Source organism: Monodon monoceros, unplaced genomic scaffold (genome assembly GCF_005190385.1).
Source record: "Monodon monoceros isolate NGI ecotype Baffin Bay Population unplaced genomic scaffold, NGI_Narwhal_1 Super_Scaffold_3, whole genome shotgun sequence".
Classification (NCBI taxonomy): domain Eukaryota; kingdom Metazoa; phylum Chordata; class Mammalia; order Artiodactyla; family Monodontidae; genus Monodon; species Monodon monoceros.
The window spans coordinates 46756184-46778567 of record NW_021703780.1 but is presented as its reverse complement, the minus strand read 5'-3'; the positions used below and the strand labels follow the sequence as shown (position 1 = coordinate 46778567).

Sequence of the window (22384 nt, the reverse complement as noted above, 5' to 3'; positions counted from 1 at the left end):
ATTATTTATGTTAAGCATTTCATGTTTTATATATGTTGGTTAAGCCCATCATATTAGATTAATTTCTTTAAAATGTATGGGAAATTGCATTTTAGAAGCAAGTTTGAGAATGATAGTTTCAAATTTGAGCATGCTAATTTCTTATTCATTTACTTGAAGGAGTCTTTTTTTTTGTAGCACACCACATCGAGCATTTAGTATGTTTTTTATTTTCTTAAATGAACTATTTCAGACATGCAAAAATATTCAAAATAATGTATACATCTTTGTACTCACCATAGGCTTAAGAAGTAAAACATGTATAGATAGGGTTGGAGCCTCTGTGTCCATCTTCCATTTACCCCTTTTTCCTTACCTCCCGCAGTATTGAGTTTTAAATTAGGGTTGATTATAAAAGTTCACCTTTAATATGCTAAAACAAAACAATTTTCCCATGTATTTAAAATATATTTGTAATTTTCCATATTTAAATTTTAAATTTGAGATTTAAAGTTGCATTTGCTTTATTTTTTTAACCACTTGATTAATATTTTTATTTTCCAGGTATCTTATGTATATGTATTATAGTAGGTTAGAGATATATTTATGATGTATTACCTTTATTCGTTTCTTTTTTCCTTAAACAGAGTGCAATAGAGTCTCTTTTTGGAGCATCATTAACTGGGATTGCCTATTCGTTGTTTGCTGGGCAACCTCTAACAATATTGGGGAGCACAGGTCCAGTTTTAGTGTTTGAAAAAATTTTATTTAAATTCTGCAGGTATGTAATAGTTACCTACTTGTCACATTTGTTTATGTATGTTTATAATTATATATTATTGTTACTAACTTTAGTTAAAAGTACATTGTATATTTAATAGCTGAAAAAGAGGATCTGATGAGTATGCATATTTTCAATATTTTGGGGCTATTGTGTGGTCAACCCTACTCTGGCTCCTACTGTCATCCCCAGTCACCTTGAATTTAAAATCAATGGATTTGAGTGCTGATAAGCAAATCACTTGAGGGACAGTAAAAGTCCTTTGTGTTAGCAAATTTCAACCTAGTAAGAAGGTAGTTAATCTGAATTATTTATTATACGGTATGTTGGTCTTCTAAAGGAAGTTTAGAAAGCAGTGGATCTCGAAGGCTCACCCTGACTTTACCCAGCAGGCCTGTGTCACAGAGGGAGCTGCAGCTCACAGTGTGGGGTTAGTGCAGATTACTGGAGCTGGTAGCCTCGGAATTTGACATGGCAGTACTATTCCTTTTGTGAGATAAATGCAGTTGAATATTTTAGTCTGAAACAACTTGATGCTGTTAAATGTTTGATTCACTAATTTCTCTTGTTTGGATTCTTTTGCCACTGGACAAGCTGATTCTGATTCTGACCTGGCACAGTACACACATAAATAGAGAATGTAGTGGCCTCAAGTGTTTTAGACTCACTGGTAGTAATTTCTTATTTGAAATTGAATTGGAAAATGAAGTCACTGTGGTGATACTGGTGGTAGAGGAGCTGGTGATGGTGGGGCTGGGGCGTGGCTGCCGTGTTGACACTGGAGCATCTGGGTCTTCAGAGAGAGCGACATACATCCACTTGTTCTACAGGCTGCTTATCTGTCATTTACTCCTCATAACTGATTTCTAAAGTGAGGTCTTTGTTTTTAAAATATTCATTGCCTAGTAGATTTTCACTGTAAACCTTTTGTATAAGTAAAATATAATCATTAAGTCTACTAATAAGAAGCTAGTCTTCAGTTGAAGCAGAAAAACACATAGAGCTTTCTTTAGTCATTATTTTGTTATTCTGTAATGTGTTCTCTTTTAGAAATCTTAAGCTTTTATACTGTTCTTATTGTTTGTTATGAAAATTTTAAGTACCAATACTGTTCGACATGTATATGTTGATCATGTCCACATTTTTCTTTCTAAACAGAGATTATCACCTTTCCTATCTGTCTTTGAGAACCAGTATAGGTCTGTGGACTTCTTTCTTGTGCATTGTTTTGGTTGCGACAGATGCAAGCAGCCTTGTGTGTTACATCACCCGGTTTACTGAGGAGGCTTTCGCAGCTCTCATTTGCATCATATTCATCTATGAGGCTTTGGAGAAGCTCTTTCATTTAGGAGAAATATATGCATTTAATATGCACAACAGTTTAGATGAACTGACCAGCTACTCGTAAGTGTTTCTGTTTCCCCTAATAGTAAATGTATTTTTGCAGAGGTGTCTGAGCAAAAGAAAATGGATTTTTTGCAATGTGATGCTCACTGTATATCTAGCTATAACTACCCAACTAGCAATACGGAGGTTGACTTGTTTGTTACAGATGAGATCTTACTTACCAAAGCACACAGTGGATGTAAACGCGGTTGAACAAATTCAGTCATTTTTATTCACTGAAACAATTTGTCCAAGTGTGTGTATTTTTGGTTTTATGTGTAAATTGGATTGGCCAATTTAAATTCAGTTGTTTGGCAACTAACCACCATATATTTATATATTCTTCATGTTTTGCATTTTCATTAATGTTTATGAAACTTGATCATTTTTATTGGAAGTTATTTTAAAGTGTAATTTCAGTGCAGTGTTGTATGTTGTTTAGTGGATTATTTTCTTTGTGAAAAGAAAAGCATGAAATGAAAATATTTTAGGACTCTAGAATAAAATAGGATTTGAGAAGTAATTATAATAGTTACAAAGGGTTGGCAAACTTGTTTAAACTTGAAAAAGGTTATTAAAATTAGACATACCGAGGTAGATGCCTGTATTTGCTGTCTTGAGCACAGTTGGTATGAGCATGAGCCTGCATTTGATTAACTTACATGGAGGAACGTGGTTACCAAAAGCCTTCCTTCCTCCTGCTCCCCTTGGCCCCAGTCCCTCACTTCACACCCCTCCTCCTCTCGCTGTCCTCACACACTCTCGACTTTGATGCACAGAGGAGGGAGGGATGTGAAACTTCCTATAAGACATTGACCTATTTGAAAATATTAGTGACACTTTGATGCCAAGTCTATTTTGTGTCGTTTTCTTTGCTCTTAAACTATTAATTTTTTAAATGTTATTTGTTGTCTTCTCTCTTTCCCTGCTACTTTGATCTTTAAAAAGCATGGTTTTTATAGCTAGTGCCAACCAGTTAGAGCACTGTTTCCTACATGTGAACATCATTTGTTCAGCTAACATTCTGTGACCAGGCACTGTGTTAGGAATGTTGAGTAATATATTCATGTCAGTGTTCGCCATTCATACCGTAGCCCCTATTGTGTATGAAGAAACTGAGGCTCGGGGAGGTTAAAACTTGACTTGGGTCAAACAGCTAGTAAATGATAGAGACTCAGTTGAATCCAAAGTCCAGCCACCTGCCTTTTCTCAAACAGCTCATAATCCAATTGAGAATATTCTTGTTTGTTTCTTTTCATTTTTTAAATCCATATTTAGAGATTTCTTTGCTTATGTATGTGTTTCTAGCTTTTTCAGGCAGGTGAGATAGTTCTGGATATGAACTGAACTCTCTGATTGCTTTGACTCTCCTAGTCCTGTCCTGAAAAACTGTGTTTTACCTATTACTTTAAGGATGCATCTTAAGATGAGTAAAGGATGAGCATGAGCAGGTAGGGCTAGAATTAGTAGGAGTATAACTTATACTGGTTCCCAGTACATGTTGTGTGTGTGTAGATGGGAAGGCGGCAGCGGCTCCTGTGGAGGTAAGCGGTAAGATTTAGTGGAGGCTGACCGTGTTAAACATGGTGGTGTCTTCTCAGATTTTTAAAGAAAATAGTACTGCCCCAAGGGATATATCTAACTAGTTTCATTAAGTAAACATTTTATTGGTATTTCTATTAGCTTTGTTATATTTATATAAGCCAAACTTTATTCCATTCCATTGTTTCTGATATTTTCACTTTTTAGTCTTCATGCTTTGCAACATGGAAAAAAGTTAAGAAGTTAAAAGCTACTCCATTGTGTGACTGATTTAATAAAATGTAAACATGAAATGCAGAATGGTTAAAACTACCCAATTCTGATTTCTCAGATGTGTTTGTGTTGAGCCTTCTAACCCTGGCAATGAAACTCTGAAGGTGTGGGAGGAAAGGAATGTAACGGCACACAACATTCCCTGGGGGAACCTCACTGTCTCTGTGAGTATATGTGAAGTGAAGGCTGGTGCAAACAGTAACCTTGTTATTTAGCTTTTCCTTTGTAAACCTAAATTTCCTTCTTGATTGATGGATATCATATGTTTTCAGAATATAGGGTTGTGTTGACCAAATAGAAGTTACCACATTTTTATTTATCATGTACTGAAGTGTATAGGTTGAAAAGAATGAAACTGGTAGGAAGGGAGATCAAGATGAACTATATGTGGCTTCCAAGATATTAGTTATTAAAAAGATGTGAATAATCTCCTGGTTTCTAATTCCTTTTGGATTCATAAGTTCATAGGCCTGTGGTTGCTGGTCCTCAAGTCGACAGTTCCAGCAGCTCTTACCCACTTGCGCCTTCTGTTGATAAGTCCATCTGCTCCGGCAGCTGTTTATTTAGAAGATGAGGAATGCTCGTACTGAACCTGTTTACCTTGTAGAGACTAGTATGACTACAGCACTGAAGGAAAGGAAAGGAAAGGAAAAAGGACAGAAACATATAATGAGCACCTACTGGGTACTGAGCACTATTACATACATATTTTTGTATTCTGTTGGGAAATGTTGTCCTAGCCCTAGAATATCTGTTTTGGACACTTCCCAGGTTGGGATTTAGAAATAAAGATGTCCAGTGATGCTGGCAATATCAATTAAAACCAAGATCCCTTGAGCTTCTCTGGTGCTTTTTATATCATGTAAGCAATTGTAGGTCATTCTTTTCTCTCTAAGGGTGATAGCTCCTAAATATGTAACTGGAGGGATTTCATCTGAAATTTTATCCCATTGATAATTTACATCTGCACTGTCCGGTACAGTAGTCACTGCCATATGTGTCTATTTAACTGTACGTTCAATAAAATTAATTAAAAGTTCAGTTTCTTGGCTTCACTAGCCATGTTCCAAGTGCTCAGTCCTGTCGAGTGACTGACTGCTGGCTGGCTGTACAGGACGGTGCAGATACCTGACATCTTATCATCACAGACAGTTCTGGGGACAGTGCTGATGTAAAGCACTGTGTGTCAGTAATCAGCTTAGAATAATACTTTACTGTTTTATATTAGAATAATATTTTATTAACTCTGTCTATTTTGTTGTGAAAGAGGTAGAGTTAATAGAGGTGCCTATATGAAAGTGATTTGTTAAAAAAGCTCATTTCATGATGAATAGGATGTCTTAATATTTTAGATTATGTATATGGTCTTTTCAGTGTATTTTCTTGATATCCATCAGGGCCATGTTAGGTTTTTTTGTGTAGCTATAGCTTTTATTTCTATGATCCATGTTGTAAATTGTAGGATTACTAATCTTAGCACGTAGAAATTGAGAATAATGGAAACTTTGTTTTTCTTTCAGTAAACCTGAGTTGTATTTTTTTTTTTTTTTTTTTGCGGTATGCGGGCCTCTCACTGTTGTGGCCTCTCCCGTTGCGGAGCACAGGCTCCGGGCGCGCAGGCTCAGCGGCCATGGCTCACGGGCCTAGCCACTCCGCGGCATGTGGGATCTTCCCAGACCGGGACACGAACCCGTGTCCCCTGCATCGGCAGGCGGACTCTCAACCACTGCGCCACCAGGGAAGCCCTGAGTTGTATTTTTAAAATGAGTCTCATTAGAATCTAAGTAAGGAAAAAAGGACTTCAGTTGCATGTGCCTTTGTTAATCTCTGGTTGCCTTTCAGTTATTTTTCCCCCCAGAGGAAAATCAAGTCAATATATTTCTATAATTGTATTATGTTATATTATTGACTATATTATTGATTTTATTAATGGAAATATTTCAGTGGTCACTTTACTGCTCACAGTCCCATGCATTAATCTCACCATCAGAAAAGTCAGAAAGGGGCTTCCCTGGTGGCACAGTGGTTGAGAATCTGCCTGCCAATGCAGGGGACACGGGTTCGAGCCCTGGTCTGGGAAGATCCCACATGCCGCGGAGCAACTAGGCCCGTGAGCCACAACTGCTGAGCCTGTGCATCTGGAGCCTGTGCTCCGCAGCAAGGGAGGCCGCGATAGTGGGAGGCCCGCGCACCGCGATGAAGGGTGGCCCCCACTTGGCGCAACTAGAGAAAGTCCTCGCACAGAAACAAAGACCCAACACAGCCAAAAATAAATAAATAAATAAAAGCTGAGCTGATGTCCTTCTTCACTAAAAGAAAAAGAAAGAAAAGTCAGAAAAGCCAAGCACAGTTTTTATTATTGATTCGAATTTAATAGTATAGCCATCTCTTATTCAGCATTATAAAGGCAGAGTCGTAATTTTCTATAGCTTTTGTTGTAAGCAACTTGTTCAGAGGTAAAGGAAAGACAGTGAAATTGTTGAACAAGAATGCAAACAAATATTTGGGAATTAATAAAAGGCTTATATATTGAGATATATGAGCCTGTCACTAAAGGAAATAAGGAGTTGAAAGAAAGGAGTGGAGTGTATGATGTTAATAACGACAAAAATACAGTATTGCATTTCAGTGACTTAAGATGCAGATTTGTCAAACCATGACCTCTCTGAACTCAGGATATGTTTTAAAATTGATTGTGTGTTAATGTTGACTTGATAGTGTTTTTTCTAAGTGAAACATAAAATAATGGTGTGCCTTATGATCAGTAGCATCTTAGAGTCAAAGAAGTTCTTAGTAATTTATTGGCTATCTGAGAATCCCCTTCATCCCTTCCTTTTTCTGTTTTTTCCCCTTTTTTCAGGAATGTAAAATCTTTCATGGTACATTTGTAGGATCAGCTTGTAGTCTCCATGGACCTTATATTCCAGATGTGCTCTTTTGGTGTGTCATCTTATTTTTCACAACATTTTTTCTGTCTTCATTTCTCAAGCAGTTTAAGACCAAGCGCTATTTTCCTACCAAGGTAATTGGGGTTTAATTTTGGAGTTCTTGTAATAGTCATGTTTTTAGTTTTCATTTCCTTGGTTTGGTTTATTTCAAAACAATAAGATATTGTTTGAAGTTAGTACTTTATGTCATATAGCTATAAAGAAATTATTCATAGTGAAAAGTGTATATTCCATGTCTGAGCTAACAGTAGGAAGACAATGCTATCATGAGAGATGATAGGTTAGTTGTGAAATGTGTTTCTTATCTTTTGCAAAAAATATTAGTTATAAATGTATTTCACTGATACATTGTCACTAATTTAAAAAAACCTCATTCACACTTTCTAGTGGCATATTTTAGTCTGTGAAAGATATGAATTATTTAGAAAGGACACATAGTATTTTTGTGTTTATACTAACGAAACCCCTTTAACATAGGTGCGATCGACAATCAGTGACTTTGCTGTATTTCTCACCATAGTAATAATGGTTGCAATTGACTACCTTGTAGGAGTTCCATCTCCTAAACTTCATGTTCCTGAAAAATTCGAGGTAAGGATTAAAGCACTTGGCTATTTGTTACTTGGCAATACCAAAGTACTTTAAAGTGAGATACCGCCTCCTAAGTAGTTATTTCTAAAATATGCATAGTCTCTGAAGAGCTGATGCTTTGAAAGCAAAAATTATATATATGCCTCACATATATAAAAAAATGAAAGGATGAACAGGGACAAGTGAACATATTTAGGAAATAAGCAAGAAGGTATCAAAGCTGGCCCATCAGGTAGAGTGAATGAAAATATTCATGGTGAGGAGTTGGGAATCATTTAAAATTTTTGACCCTTCTCTCATAGCTGGAGTTCACAATATACTTTCCAGGTGAAACATTCTTTATTCCTTTATAAAGGAGTAACTCAAACTTGAATTTATAAGAGTGGCAAGGGGATCCTCATTAAAATTTTTAGAAGGGTGGTATATCTGACAGTAATTGGAAAGCTTTGTGTAACACTTCCCAGCAGAATCAAGAGAGAATCAATTTTTTTTTCCACAAGAAAAATGATACTTAATCTGAGCATCCATGAACTCTTTGGTTTCATTAGCAAACTACAGTTCTTTTGTATACAGTATATCATGTGCATAACACAGCATTTGATAATTATTTTCCCTTCTAAGTTAGAGGTGGTAGCTTTTGAATACTTTCTGGAAATTTTTAATAGTCAAATATTTGTGTCACTGCTTATATTTACATTTAACTAATTATATGACTTCTTTTATAAGCAGAAGATTTAAAGGGGATTCGGAATAAGGAATATAACGAAGATAAATTTAGTCTGTTCTCTCTGGGATTGAAAAATAACATTATTTTAAAAACCAGGGTCCTCAAAAGTAGAGGTGGAAAATGATCCAGCAAAATTATATAAATCTATTTATATTTTTATCTAAAAATAAGAAAAATTAAGCTTTATAATATTTATTGTATGAATTTTACTATAAGGATAATTATAAGTAACATAAACATAAATGAGTATAGCGTCATTGGGTATATATTTTTTTGCTGCTAAGAGTATATAATTTTTTTTATTTTTTTTTTTTTATTTTTTTTTTTTTTGCGGTACGCGGGCCTCTCACTGCTGTGGCCTCCCCCGTTGCGGAGCACAGGCTCCGGACGCGCAGGCTCAGTGGCCATGGTTCACGGGCCCAGCCGCTCTGCGGCATGCGGGATCCTCCCGGACCAGGGCACGAACCCGCATCCCCTGCATCGGCAGGCGGACTCTCAGCCACTGCCCCACCAGGGAAGCCCCAAGAGTATATAATTTTAAAAGTTTTGGAGACCTTTGTTTAAAAGCATAGATATTGAGCCACTAAAGATTTTAGGCCGTTAAGAGGTGACTATATCAAAGTCATTCTGTTTTTACCAAGTCTTACAAATAGACAAAACTGTAAATTATATTAATGTAATTTCCTGTAATCCTGGTCCCATTTCCTTATTCTGGTTCCAAATATATCCTTGTTATTCATTTATGTAGCTTTCAAGTAGCAAACTGATTTCAAGGGGTTTAAAATACACTTGGGGAAACAAGTTAAGAAACAGTTAAGAATATATGCGTTGTATAGATAAAACCTATTTATTCATGTGCAGTATTGAATATGAAGCAGTATAGTGTATATCAGTGTGGGAAAATTATAATATCTGTATTCAAAAACAGTAAATTTCCCTTTTGTGTTGACAGATGTTTTCATGTAGAAAAAACAGGCTTAATATGACATCTAAGTAATAGAAGCATTTAAATTTCAATATATCCAATATCCCCCAAGAATGCTAAACTCTTATGATCTCTAAAAATGTTTTATTATAAAAAAATTTTATGTTACAGCATTGAAATAGATTTTTAAAGTGCCAGATTTTTGTCAGCCAATGCTTTGGAAAAATAGTGTAGCGAGGCCCAGTTCTACTTTAGTACTGACCGTGACAAGATCACTAGTCCGTAGGATCTCCAAGGCAGTTTAGATTAGGAGTTGATCTAGTAGGTAGATTGATTTCACTTTATATGAAGTAGATAGGCATGTGTTGAAAGGACACTCTACTTCACTTATCTATTCCTGCATAACAAACCTCCCAAAACAACATACCTTTAAACGACGACACTTTTTTTGTTCATAAATCTGCGACAGTTGGGACTAGGCTTAACTGGGTAGTGCTCTGGTCTCCTGGTTTGAGATCTTATATGTGGCTGCAGTCTTTATTGCCTTGATGGGAGCATGTCTGGGAGCTCAGTTCAGACGGCTGAAGGAGCTGGGTAATTGCCTCCCACCTCTGTCTCATCACATTGTGTCTCATCACATTGTGTCTCATCCTCAAGAAAGCTTATCCAGGCTTACTCAGAGCTTAATCTCAGGGTTCCAGAAGGGTTAGAGAAGAAGCAGCAGGGTCCCTTGAGATCAGGACTCAGAAATCACAGGGTTACTTTGGCCTTATTCCCAGGTTCAAGGGGAGGAAATAGACTCCCCTTGTAGGTGGAAAGAGTGGCTGAGTCATGGGGACAAGAGACCTGCCTCTAGGGATGAGAATTCCTATGGCTGTCTCTGCAAATAATTCACAATATATCCCAATATTTAATCCAGTCCTTTCCGATCCCTTGGCATTTCTTGGGGTAGACACAGTCTGTGCTGTGGAAATTTTGTGCAGTAGGAGAAGGAAGCTTTTTTTTCTTTCCTTCTTTTAATCCTTAAATGTTTTAACAGCCTACTGATACAAATAGGGGCTGGATCATAAGCCCTTTGGGAGAAAATCCTTGGTGGACCTTATTAATAGCTGCTATTCCAGCTCTGCTTTGTACCATTCTCATCTTTATGGATCAACAAATTACAGCTGTAATCATAAACAGAAAGGAGCACAAGTTGAAGGTAATTTTAAAATTTTGTCCCAAGAATTGTTTCTTTGAGTTGGAGATGGTGAAAATTAATTTCTCTCTTTATAAGTAGTATAGAGTTTTAACCTAAAAGAACAATATAGGCTTACAAATATTCATGTTTGTTTCACTTTTCAGAAAGGAGCTGGCTATCACCTTGACTTGCTCGTGGTTGGTGTTATGTTGGGAGTTTGCTCTGTCATGGGACTTCCATGGTTTGTGGCTGCAACAGTGTTGTCAATAAGTCATGTCAACAGCCTAAAAGTTGAATCTGAATGTTCTGCTCCAGGGGAACAACCCAAGTTTTTGGGAATTCGTGAACAGCGGGTTACAGGGCTAATGATTTTTATTCTAATGGGCCTGTCTGTGTTCATGACTTCAGTACTAAAGGTAAAAATCTCTTTATTGCAATGTTTTAAAATCTTTATCATAAAATTTATACTTGGTTGTATGAAAATGAAACATTAAAATATCTAAAATTAGTTTCATTTCCTAGAATTTACTTGGAAAATAATATTTTGGAATGGTGGTTAGTGTAGTAGGCATCAGTGTTAGAGATTGTATCCTTTTAAAAAATAATGTAGTTTAAACAAACAAACTAATAATAATGTAAAAGGGTAATATTAAAGACTATTAGAGTTTAGGAAGGAGTTAATCCATGGCTTAGTTATGATCTAAAAGAAGAATATACCAGAGGATTTTATAAGCAGATTAGAGGAAATAATATTGACAGATAGATGAAACAGTTATTTGACCACAATGTAAAAAATAATATTGCTATTAATTGAATTAATACATTCTTCCTGACAAAGAATGTATTAATGAAATGAATGTATTAAATGAAATATGAGTAGTATCACTCATTAGGAAAACAAAAAGAGCTAATACTATAAATGAAGCATGTAAGAAATTATACTTTATGATAAACGTCTTTTAGTCACATCTGATCTTTACTGTACACATTCTAGCTAATCTAGTGATTTACTAAAAAACAATAACCATAGCAAACGTAGCTAAGTATCTAATCTTAAATCTTCTATTCATCATGGAAGAGCTCAACTCCATGTTTTTTGGTGTTTCAGTTTGTTGTAAAGAAAATAAGTAAAAAGTTGTAAACTATTTATAAATTAGGGTACAAACGTGGAGTGTGTATGTGTGTATGTTACATATTAACTAAAAGAATTGTAGTTAATACTAGAATTCTTTGGCCTCCTTTCATGGAGCCAATTAATTGACCAAATATTTGTTGAGTACTTTCTGTGCTATTAAGTACTGAGGCAACAATAATAAATAGGACACTTTATTGTCTACTTTGAAAAACTTGGCAATCTACTTGGTGAAACAGGCAAATGGGCAATTACTGCATAGTGGTGAGTATATTGTTAGAGGTGCTTGGGACAAGAGGAGAAATATGTAGTGCAGTCTTATGGGGATGCTGCGTCTCCTGATGAAGGTTGCCCTTTACATTTTTTAAGTAGTTCTAAAAATTTTTAAGTATTAACTGCATATAGGCAGAAAAATTCAAGTAGAATATCAAGAAGCTCTAAAATAAAAAGTCTATTTTCTCTCACTTTCCAAAAGCAGCTCTCCAGAGGTAAACTTTTTACTCCTTTGTTTTTTAAGTTATTTTGTTAGTTAACACCATTATAGATTTATATACTTTTATAATTTTATTTTTCACTTTATTATCTTTAGACTGAATCTCTTTGCCTAAGACAGTGATTCTTAAAGTCTAGTTCAAGGACCTCTGGGAGTCCCTGACACTCTGTCCGGGGTCTGTAGGAGCCTCTCTTTCCCATTTATGTGACTGTGTTGAGGCCAGGTTGTCTTCATAGACTTTGGCCAGAACGATGTATTGTAGCAGATTTAATGCAGGTGCAGATATGAGAGTGTAGTCGTCTTCTGTTAAGCCACCCACTAAAGAGATTTACAGAAATACAGAACAGCGCTATCCTTCTCACTTAATCTTATGTTCTTTGGAAATTATAGTTTTCCAGTAAAAATGTTTTTTATATTAACTTGTAATAGGTTTATTATTATTTCAAAATGAGTTTAAAAATAACTATTGGGACATCCCTGCTGGCACAGTGGTTAAGAATCTGCCTGCCAATGCAGAGGACACGGGTTTGATCCCTGTTCTGGGAAGGTCCCACATACTGTGGAGTAACTAAGCCCGTGCGCCACAGCTACTGAGTCCACGTACGCCACAGCTACTGAAGCCCGTGTGCCTAGAGCCCGTGCTCTGCAACAAGAGAAGCCACTGCAATGATAAGCCTGTGCACTGCAACACAGAGTAGTCCCTGCCCTCTGCAACTAGAGAAAGCCCGCATGTAGCAACCCAACACAGCCAAAAATAAAATTAAAAAACTATTTAAAATTTTTCTTTTAATTTCTAATATGGTGAATATCTATTTCCCACATGCCTATGTACCTATTTATATATCTATACCTATCTCTCCCTCTCCCTCTCCCTCTCCCTCTCCCTCTCTCTCTCTCTCTCTCTCTCTCTCTCTCTCTCTCTCTCTCTCTATATATATATATATATATATATATATATATATATATATATATAATCCACGTAAAAGTATTTGGGGGGAGGGTCCTCAGTACTTTTTAGGAGTATAAAGGGGTCCTGAGACCAAAAACTTGAGAGCCTCTGACCTAAGTTTATGTCTTTCATGAGGATTTACCCCAAACATCCCATTCTCCCTTTCATCAGTTGTTTTTGGTTGGCTGTGTTTTTAGTTTTATTATTATTGTAAAGGTTACCAACATTTACACTCTGTGCTTTTTCTGTAAGTTAAATTATAGCAATGTAAGCCCTCTGGGAACACGTAATCAGTATTATGATGAAATAAATATTCGCTGAGGACTAGGCGGTGTGATCAGCCTGCGTGGAGGCAGAAATAACCCTTATTTCCCCAAACTCCTGCGGTTTCAGAATAATAGTCCAAGCCGCAAGACCTGAGAAGTTTTCTTAATATTTGTTGACTTCTCTTACTTAAAAAAAAGTACATATACAGGTTCCACTTTTTCTTGTATTTCTTTTTTGTATCTCTAAAGGAATTCCTTGAGTAATTTTTTCATGTCTGGTACCATAATTAGTAAACTTTCATAGTTCTTGCATGTTTCAAAATTACCCTCTAAGATTGATAGATGGATATTCATTTCAAGTTTCAAATTTATTTTTCTTTGAGTCTTAAAGTTATTGTTGCCTAGAGATCAGTGGTTCTAGTAAGAGGTCTGATATCTATTTGGTTTTTGTGTCTTCAGAAGCATCTTTTTCCTTTCTAGAAGCTACCAAAATGTCCTTTTTACTCTTAGAGTTTGGAAATTTCACTAGGATATTTAGGTAAATAGAAACTTTTAATTTACCTTGCTTCTCTCTCTGTGGGTCATTTTACTCTAGAAACTTATGCCTTTAACTGTAGGAATGTTCTTCAGTTGTTCATTTCCTTTTCTTTATTTTCTCTTAGATATTTCTTCACTTTCAATTAGACAGATACTAGACTTTCCAGATATGTTGTTACATTCCTCTACTCTCTCTCACTGTTAAAATTTCCTCTATTTTCTTTATCATTTTATTGATCTCTTTAGTCTTATCAAAATCGTTGTTACAAAATTCTTTTAAATTATTTTGATAATTGTATCTTTAATTTCTGGGAGTTTTTTTTTTTCATTCTGGTTATTCATTTCTCGTAGCATTCTGAAGTTGCTTTATGTATTAAATATTTTCTTGAGATTCCCTGAGGATACTGATTAGATTTTTGATATGTTTTCTTTTCTCCCACGGTCCTTAGTTAAGGACATACGAGGTTGCTTACTAGAGAATGAGTGTGATTCTCCTCTGGCTGTTAGGTCTTTTTTCCTTATAGGTCTCTCCCTTGGGTGAGTGCTGATTGTGGTGTTTGAATCAATGAATGGGGCCTGTTGCTGGCTTTCCTGTGGGATGCCTGGGCATGGACTAGGTAGGCAGTTTGGGATCCCCTTAACTGCCAAAGTAACAAGGACATTCTTTTTCAGGATGTTGTTTATTTATTATACGTATTGTAAATGGTATTGTATAGCAGTCACTGTAGGGGTAGTGATAGTAATAATAATGGCTAACACTTTTTGAGTGATTGATATGTACCATGTGCTTTTCTGAATATTTTATGAATTTGAAGTTTTTTAATCTTCAAGGCAATCTGATACAGAAACTAAAACAGAGGGATTAAGGTTCAAGAAGAGGTAAACTGGGTTTTTAGGCCAAGTAGTCTGATTGTAGTGCCTCTGCTCTTAACCACGGAACACAGTCCCTTCTTAGGAGGGAACATGTAGATGGTAAATGATTCTTCAAGGAGGTTATTGTTTACTAGCATTTTTCTTTGTTATAGAAAAGTCTCATCACTGAAAGATCTTTTAACTCTATCTCATAGGCACTGACTATGTTTTTATGTATTTTTTATGTGAAATTGTTCTGGTAACATGGGTTCTAATTGTGGTCATTTTACTTACAGTTTATTCCAATGCCTGTTCTGTATGGTGTTTTCCTTTATATGGGAGTTTCCTCATTAAAAGGAATCCAGGCAAGTCTTAAGCATTTAATAACTTTGTAAAAAAAACTTAAACATTTTATATTTGCAATGATTGTTTTTCTGATGGTAGTGATTTATTCTCTGATATTTTGGGGGCAGGTTAACTAGTGACTTCAAATCCACATTTTCCAAGTAATTATTGCTTACTGAACATTTTTTTCCCCCTGAGAGTGAGATCATGAACTGTTATGTCCTTACCTATTTTTAATTGAAGCTAATGAAAGGTAACTATCAATGAAGACTAGTATAGTAAGAGGGAGGATCAAAAGGATTGGAATGGGGGAAAAGGGGCTATTTCTGACATGTTAGAACAGTAATTTCAGTTGCTTAAAAAGAAAATGTAGATATTAGTCTTCTATAACCATGGTAATACCTGCTATTTGTACGGTGCAGTACAGTTTATAGAGCCTAGTATACAGATGATTTTCTGTGATCCTCAAAACAACTTTGGGATATGAAAGGAAGAAACACTAATTTTGTAAATCATGAAACAGAAATAAACTTACTGAAGGTTTTTAACTAAGTAAGCAATGGAGCCAAGGCTAGAATCGAGTGTTTTCACTACTCTGTTTTGTCTTATTTATAGTATTTCTTGGGAAACAAGCTGATAGAATGAATTTGGATTTGTGTGAATTCAGCCTTAGTGTAGAACGTGTAGCTGCTCAGGCAGGGTTGGCACCACTCACCCAGTCCCGGCCGTGAGCAGCGTGTGGTCCCCAGCTGCCGGCTGCCGGGTATCTCAGATGCACCAGCATTTTTTTTTTCAACACAGTCCAGTATCTACTCTCCAGTGGTCAAGAGATGATCTCATTGACTCAGCTGATTGTTTTACAACAATTTTGTGAGTTATGTAGGGCTGATCTTATTCCCGGTTTATAAATGAGGAAATTAAAGCTCAAAAGGACCAAGGAATTGGCTCATAGTTTCCTTTTCAGTGGGTGAAAAATTAGTAATTGTTACCTCAGGTTATTTTCATAAAATTGGTAATGTTAGACTTAGAAAGTACCTTGGGAGATTGTTACTCTTTTATTTTACATATTAGAAAACAAGGTCAGAGAGATTAAATGACTTGTACATTTGATTATAGCAGATAAATTTATCAAAATATTTTAATTCCCCAATTTAAAACATTTTGACTTGAGTTTTCTGATTAATGAATTACATTTGTTTAAGTGGTTGCCTTGATTTTTTTTTTCTCCTTGGATCAAGATGTTGTAAACTGAAACATTCTCCTGTGTTATCACGGCATATCAGGGAAGTTAGAGTTTAAATCACAAAACCCTAAAGCAGAATACAATTTCTTTTCCTAAGTAACAGAAATGATATTTTTGTTGAAAACTTTTTCTTGTTTTGCTTTCCATTCGATATCCAGTTTTTTGACCGTATAAAATTATTTGGAATGCCCGCTAAGCACCAGCCCGACCTGATTTACCTCCGCTATGTGCCCCTCTGGAAGGTCCACGTCTTCACAGTCGTCCAGCTCACCTGTCTGATCCTCTTGTGGGTGATAAAAGCTTCGGCTGCTGCAGTAGTTTTCCCCATGATGGTAAGTTGTTTTTTTTATTTTTTTCAGACTTTATCACTAATTAATAACATTTTTGTGTGTTTTGATAGTACTTATATTTATAATTGACTTCGAGAAAAGGATTTTAATCACCTTAGGTGTTTTGAAATGTGAATTAGCCCTTTCTAGCTATGAAACCAATAGTTTTCAAAATTGAATTTGCTTGTCATTTTCTAATTTTGGTTTGTTTTTGATTTTTAGTCCTTGGGTATAGAACACTGTTCCGTATTTTTAAACAATTTCAGAGTTTAGGACGTTTATGAAGCAAATATGATAGCCTAACTTAAAAAGCAGAGCAACCAGAGCAACATGTTTCTTTAATAGGCTATTTCAGTACATCTTTTTCAGAAATTAATAGATCTAGAAGTCAAAAAGTAATAAAGATTATAGATGATATTAATAATTCATTACATTATCATATACTTTAATAATTATTCATAATTTAATCCTTAAATTATCACATTTCAAAATTGCATTTTGCAAATAGGGAACATGCATCCTTTTGTAAATATTATGCAAAAGTTGGTTTATGTACATGGCCAAAAAGAAAATCTTTAAAAATTAAAAAGCTGTGAAAATTATACAGTTAATATTCCCTGATCACAAATAAATTAAATTATAAATGAATAGTGAAAAGTCACTAAAAAATATTCAAAAATATATACCATGTTCTTTGTTTTGCATACTTAGTATTATAAAAATGTCACTTCCAAGTATGAAGCCTACTAGTTTTATTGCATGTGTGTTTGTGTGTGGGGGGGGGTTGGTATCAGTGTGAACTGGGTAATTTTAAAGTTTATAGAGAAAAATAGATACCAGAGCCACAACAACATGGATGGTAGAAATATTCTGTATCTTACTGGGGTTGCTTTACAAGAGTACATGTATTTTTCAAAAGCATTAAACTCTACACCTGATATTTTTTTATTTACTATATGTAAATTGTATATTAATGAAAAGATAAAGATATAATAAATACCAGAGAATAACAAAACAAAGATAATTATAATTCAGAATTCCTGGCTGGGTGCGGGGGTGAGGGGCTTGACTGTTCCTGTGCTAATACCATGGTGTTTTGTTTTTTTTTTAAAGGGAATTCCTTTATTTTTATTTATTTATTTGTTTGTTTATTTATTTATGGCTGTGTTGGGTCTTCATTTCTGTGCGAGGGCTTTCTCTAGTTGCGGCAAGTGGGGGACACTCTTCATCGCAGTGCTCAGGCCTCTCACTATTGCAGCCTCTCTTGTTGCGTAGCACAGGCTCCAGACGCGCAGGCTCAGTAGTTGTGGCTCACGGGCCTAGCTGCTCCGCGGCATGTGGGACCTTCCCAGACCAGGGCTCAAACCCGTGTCCCCTGCATTGGCAGGCAGATTCTCAACCACTGCGCCACCAGGGAAGCCCACCATAGTGTTTTGATAACTGAGTATTTACAAATTGCTGTCAAGTCAGCATAGCTAATACATTATGAAATTGGCATAGGAATTGACAAATAGATCAGAAAAACAGACTGAGTCCAGAAATTTGTGAGGATATATGAGAATTTACCACCTGAATAACATAAGCGGATTATTTCATTAAAGGCGGTAATTCATTTAAATGGGAAAATTTAGTATATAGTATTAGAAGATTTGACTGAATACTGGGAGCTAAATAAAGTTGCTATCTTATCATATTCAGAAAGAAATAATAAATCAATTCAGGATTTAAATGTTAAAATGAATTGTAGTAGAAAATCTTGAAGATTATTTGTATAATCCAGTGATTGAAGGTAATTTTTCAAAGAAGGTAGAGAAATCCAATAGTAAAAGAAAGATGATATATTTGACTACATGATAATTGTTTTGTATGTCCTTATTAAAATCAGATAGTGAACTGGGAGAAAATATTTGTAACATATAAGACAGATAAAGTGTTTCTGTCCAAACTACACAGAACTTTTAGGAATTCATGAACAGAAGTCAATTGAAACCCTCCTCAGTGTTGGTGGGAATGTAAATTGGTTCAGCCACTATGGAGAATAGTATGGAGGTTCCTCAGAAAACTAAAAATAGAGCTGCTACTGTATGATCCAGCAGTCCCACCCCTGGGCATGTATCCAGAGAAAACCATAATTTGAAAAATACATGCACCCCAGTATTTATTACAGCACTATATAATAGCCAAGACATGGAAGCAACCTAAATGTCCATCAACAGATGAATGGATAAAGATGATGTGGTATTTATATATACAATGGAATGTCACTCAGCCATAAAAAAGAATGAAATAATGCCATTTGTAGCAACATGGTTGGACCTAGAGATGATCATACTAAGTGAAGTAAGTCAGATAGAGAAAGTCAAATATCATATGATATCACTTATATATGGAATCTAAAAAAAAATGATACAAAGAAACTTCTTTACAAAACAGAAACAGACTCACAGACATAGAAAACAAACATACGGTTACCAAAGGGGAAAGGTGGTGGGGAGGGACATATTAGGAGTTTGGGATTAACATATACACACTACTATTGTACATATAAAAGGTAATCCACAAGGACCTATTGTATAGCACAGGGAACTCTACTCAGTATTCTGTAATAACCTCTATGGGAGAAGAATCTGAAAAAGAATATAGATACATGTATATGTATAACTGCATCACTTTGCTGTACACCTGAAACTAACACAACATTGTGAATCAACTATACTCCAATATAAAATAAGAATTTTTTTAAATAAAGTAAAAAAAAAAACAGAAGAGGAAATCCAAATGTCCAGTGAACATTTGAAAACATCTTCAACCTTAGCAGCAGTTAAAGGAAAGCAAATTAAAGAATAACGTGTCTTTTTCACTAATATAATTTGAAAGTTAAAACCTAATGCTGGAAAATGGGTTCTCTAATGCATTGCTGAAGAGATTTTTAAAAATTATATCTACTTAAATAATGTACATAATGTAAAGTAATCATAAAAATTAATAATCATGTTTGTGAAGACACTCATCATGCTTAATCTGCTTTATAGTTTTATGCAGTTCAAGGGATTTATATAGGAAAAGGCTAAAAATGTCATTTCCTTTATGTCTTTGAGCAGAAAGTTGAAAAAGATAAATAGGTGACTCACTTTCTTTGAAATAAGATGGTGTATGAAGTCATTTTAAAATAAAATATGTGAAGTACTTTTCAATTTACGATTTAATAAATACTTTTTCTCCAAGTGATATAATTTGCATATTTTTAGATGTTAATATTCTCTCCATCACTTTTTAAAGGTTCTTGCGTTAGTCTTTGTACGCAAACTCATGGATCTGTGTTTCACAAAGAGAGAGCTTAGTTGGCTTGATGATCTCATGCCAGAAAGTAAGAAAAAGAAAGAAGATGACAAAAAGAAAAAAGAGAAAGAGGTAAAAAAAGAATTTTAAATATACACTATTCACTTATTGTTTAATATTTTGTACCAAGTAGCAAGCACTATTATAGTCACTGATGGAATCAACTCCTTTCGTCCTCTTAAGAACCTTATTATTAAAGTGTAGGTACTTTTATTATCCCCACTTTACAAATGAGGAAACAGAGAGAGAGAGAGAGAGAGAGGTTAGTAGGTAGTTTGTCCTAAACACAGGCTCTTACCCATTTCACCAACTTGCCTTTATCCCTTGCCTTTATGTACATTTATGTTAAATGTACATAAGTACATTTTAGCATACATTTTAATTTTAACAGCATTTTAATAATCTGGCATATATTGGGTTGGCCAAAAAGTTTGTTTGGGTTTTTCCATAACATCTTATGGAAATGAACTTTTTGGCCAACCCAGTGTAAGGACAAAAAGGACTTTAAGTAAATATCTTTTTACAGAAAGTATAGTAAAACTTTAGTTTTTATATTCAATATTATGTACCCTTAGTTGATTTGTATACTGAGATTTACATAAATACTCTTTTCTGAATTTGATTTTTTTTAAATAACCAGCTCAATACTATAACCTAGTAAGAAGGACAAATAAAACACTTGAGTATGTAGCATAGGCGATTTTGTTGATTTTAGTGCCTCACTTAATTTTCCCATTCAGAATATTGTTTGAAAATCAAAGATAAGAAGATATACATTTTTTAAAGTTGTGGTCCTATTTAAATAGATCTCAGAATTGCTGGGGTTTTTTTCTAATTTTTGAGGGAAATCAGCATAATTTATAACTTATATTGCATAGTATTTATGGAAAAGCATTTATTAAAGTTTTGCAGACAAATGCGTTTAGGGCTTGCTGGCATTTTTTCATGGTTTCGATTGATTTTTCAGTGCTGATTTATGGCAAAATTACTGGTTGTATATTTACTTTTCAACAAAAATTTTGACTTTTTAATTAGGACACTAATTAAAACATTTGAATTGAGTCTCCAAAATTTTTAATAGCTTTGTTTCCTTCAAAGCTATATATGTATGTAAATGTTTATGAACTTGATGATTTTTCAAATAGGGTATAATCTATTTATAAAATACTTAGGTAAAATTGCTTGCTTATTCCTGTATCAGGGAGAATAAGGTTATTTGCATATCACAAAACAAAAGTAAAGCTGGCTTAAACACAAGAGCTTATTTTCTCCTATAAAAGGAATCTTGAAAGTAAGTGATCTGGTGTGATGGCTCCACAAAGTTATCAGGAACTCTGCTGCTTTTCTCCCAGCTCGGCATAGACTTTTCATCCTCAGAATCCCCTGATAGGTCAGAAGGGCTGCTGAGTTTGAGCTGTCATGTCAGCATCAGAGACAGCAGGAGGTAGACCGTGGATATCTCCACCCTGCCCTCCAGAAATGGCATGCAGGGATTTCCACTGGCACCACACTGAGTAGCAAGGAGTGCTGGGAAATTTAGTTTAGGTTTTATTTTTTTATCTTTTATTATTTTTGTTAAAAGTGGGTGCATCGCCACCCCCAAGTAGTGGGATTTCTATCAGTAAGACAGAGGAGAGAATGCTCTTTCTGTCTTTCCTTTACTGACCACCCCTCCCCATTATAATTGTGTCATGATTTTGGGTGTTTCATAGCTAGGGTGTTCTCAACCTGGGGTGACTTTCTGATGGTCAAAAAGGGGCTGCTAGTGGCATCTAGTGGCCTGCTGAACATCCTGCATACACAGGACTGCCTCCCAGACAATTATTTGGCTCTAAATGTCAGTATTGCTGAGATTGAGAAACCCTGCCTTATCCAAGTGAGCTTTTGCTTATATTACAATGAGAGTTATGAGGTTTCACAAAATTTTGTCACTCATTGTATGCCTATGTCATAGTTGATAATAAAATTTATGTAGCTAAATTGATATTTAAACAGTATCAGTGACTAACTTACAGAGGTGAAAGTTACAACCTCTTAAAATTAATCTTTACAAGTGGTTTTCAGCTTGTGCTACAAGTATGTGTTCATGGTAAAATTTTCCGTCATGGCAGATTAAATAATGTCAGTTTGGTTTTCTGATTCTTTAAGATATTAATATATTAATTGGTCCTCCTGGAAATATTCTGGGAAAAGTAATCTCTTCATGTATGTGCTTTAAAGGAAGCTGAGAGAATGCTTCAAGCTGGTGAAGATACTGTGCATCTTCCATTTGAAGGGGGAAGCCTCTTGCAGATTCCAGTTAAGGCACTAAAATACAGGTGAGATGCAGCTTCATCCTTTAAAATGTGCTTCATTTACATGTCAGATGCATGAATAAGCCATGCAATGTTTCTTTAAAGTCGTGTTACCTGTTTTTTAAAAGATGACAAACACTGCATCTGACATGTGGGCTAAAGGAGGGCTTCCTGTAGGTGGAAAAGAAAGTCACTGGCTCTTCCCCCTTCTCACTTGTAGGAAGGAGTGAAGGAGACCTTGGCATCCATGCCAAGCAGAGATTGTCTTGTCGT

The 22384-nt window shown here is 35.3% G+C and overlaps 1 protein-coding gene across 5 annotated transcripts in view; it reads left to right on the top strand.

Annotated features, from left to right (window-relative positions):
- Positions 1-22384, top strand: part of SLC4A7 (solute carrier family 4 member 7) — a 125119-nt gene that overhangs the window by 93738 nt on the left and 8997 nt on the right. For 4 of the 5 annotated variants that reach the window (XM_029241690.1, XM_029241689.1, XM_029241693.1 and 1 more), the window contains 11 exons: positions 627-760; positions 1919-2164; positions 4020-4125; positions 6822-6983; positions 7387-7500; positions 10192-10353; positions 10497-10748; positions 14858-14926; positions 16308-16481; positions 19758-19889; positions 22038-22135. In XM_029241690.1, coding sequence (XP_029097523.1) covers positions 627-760; positions 1919-2164; positions 4020-4125; positions 6822-6983; positions 7387-7500; positions 10192-10353; positions 10497-10748; positions 14858-14926; positions 16308-16481; positions 19758-19889; positions 22038-22135 — 1649 coding nt within the window. The remainder of the gene's footprint in view (positions 1-626; positions 761-1918; positions 2165-4019; positions 4126-6821; positions 6984-7386; positions 7501-10191; positions 10354-10496; positions 10749-14857; positions 14927-16307; positions 16482-19757; positions 19890-22037; positions 22136-22384) is intronic. The other variant, XM_029241691.1, reaches the window with a different exon arrangement.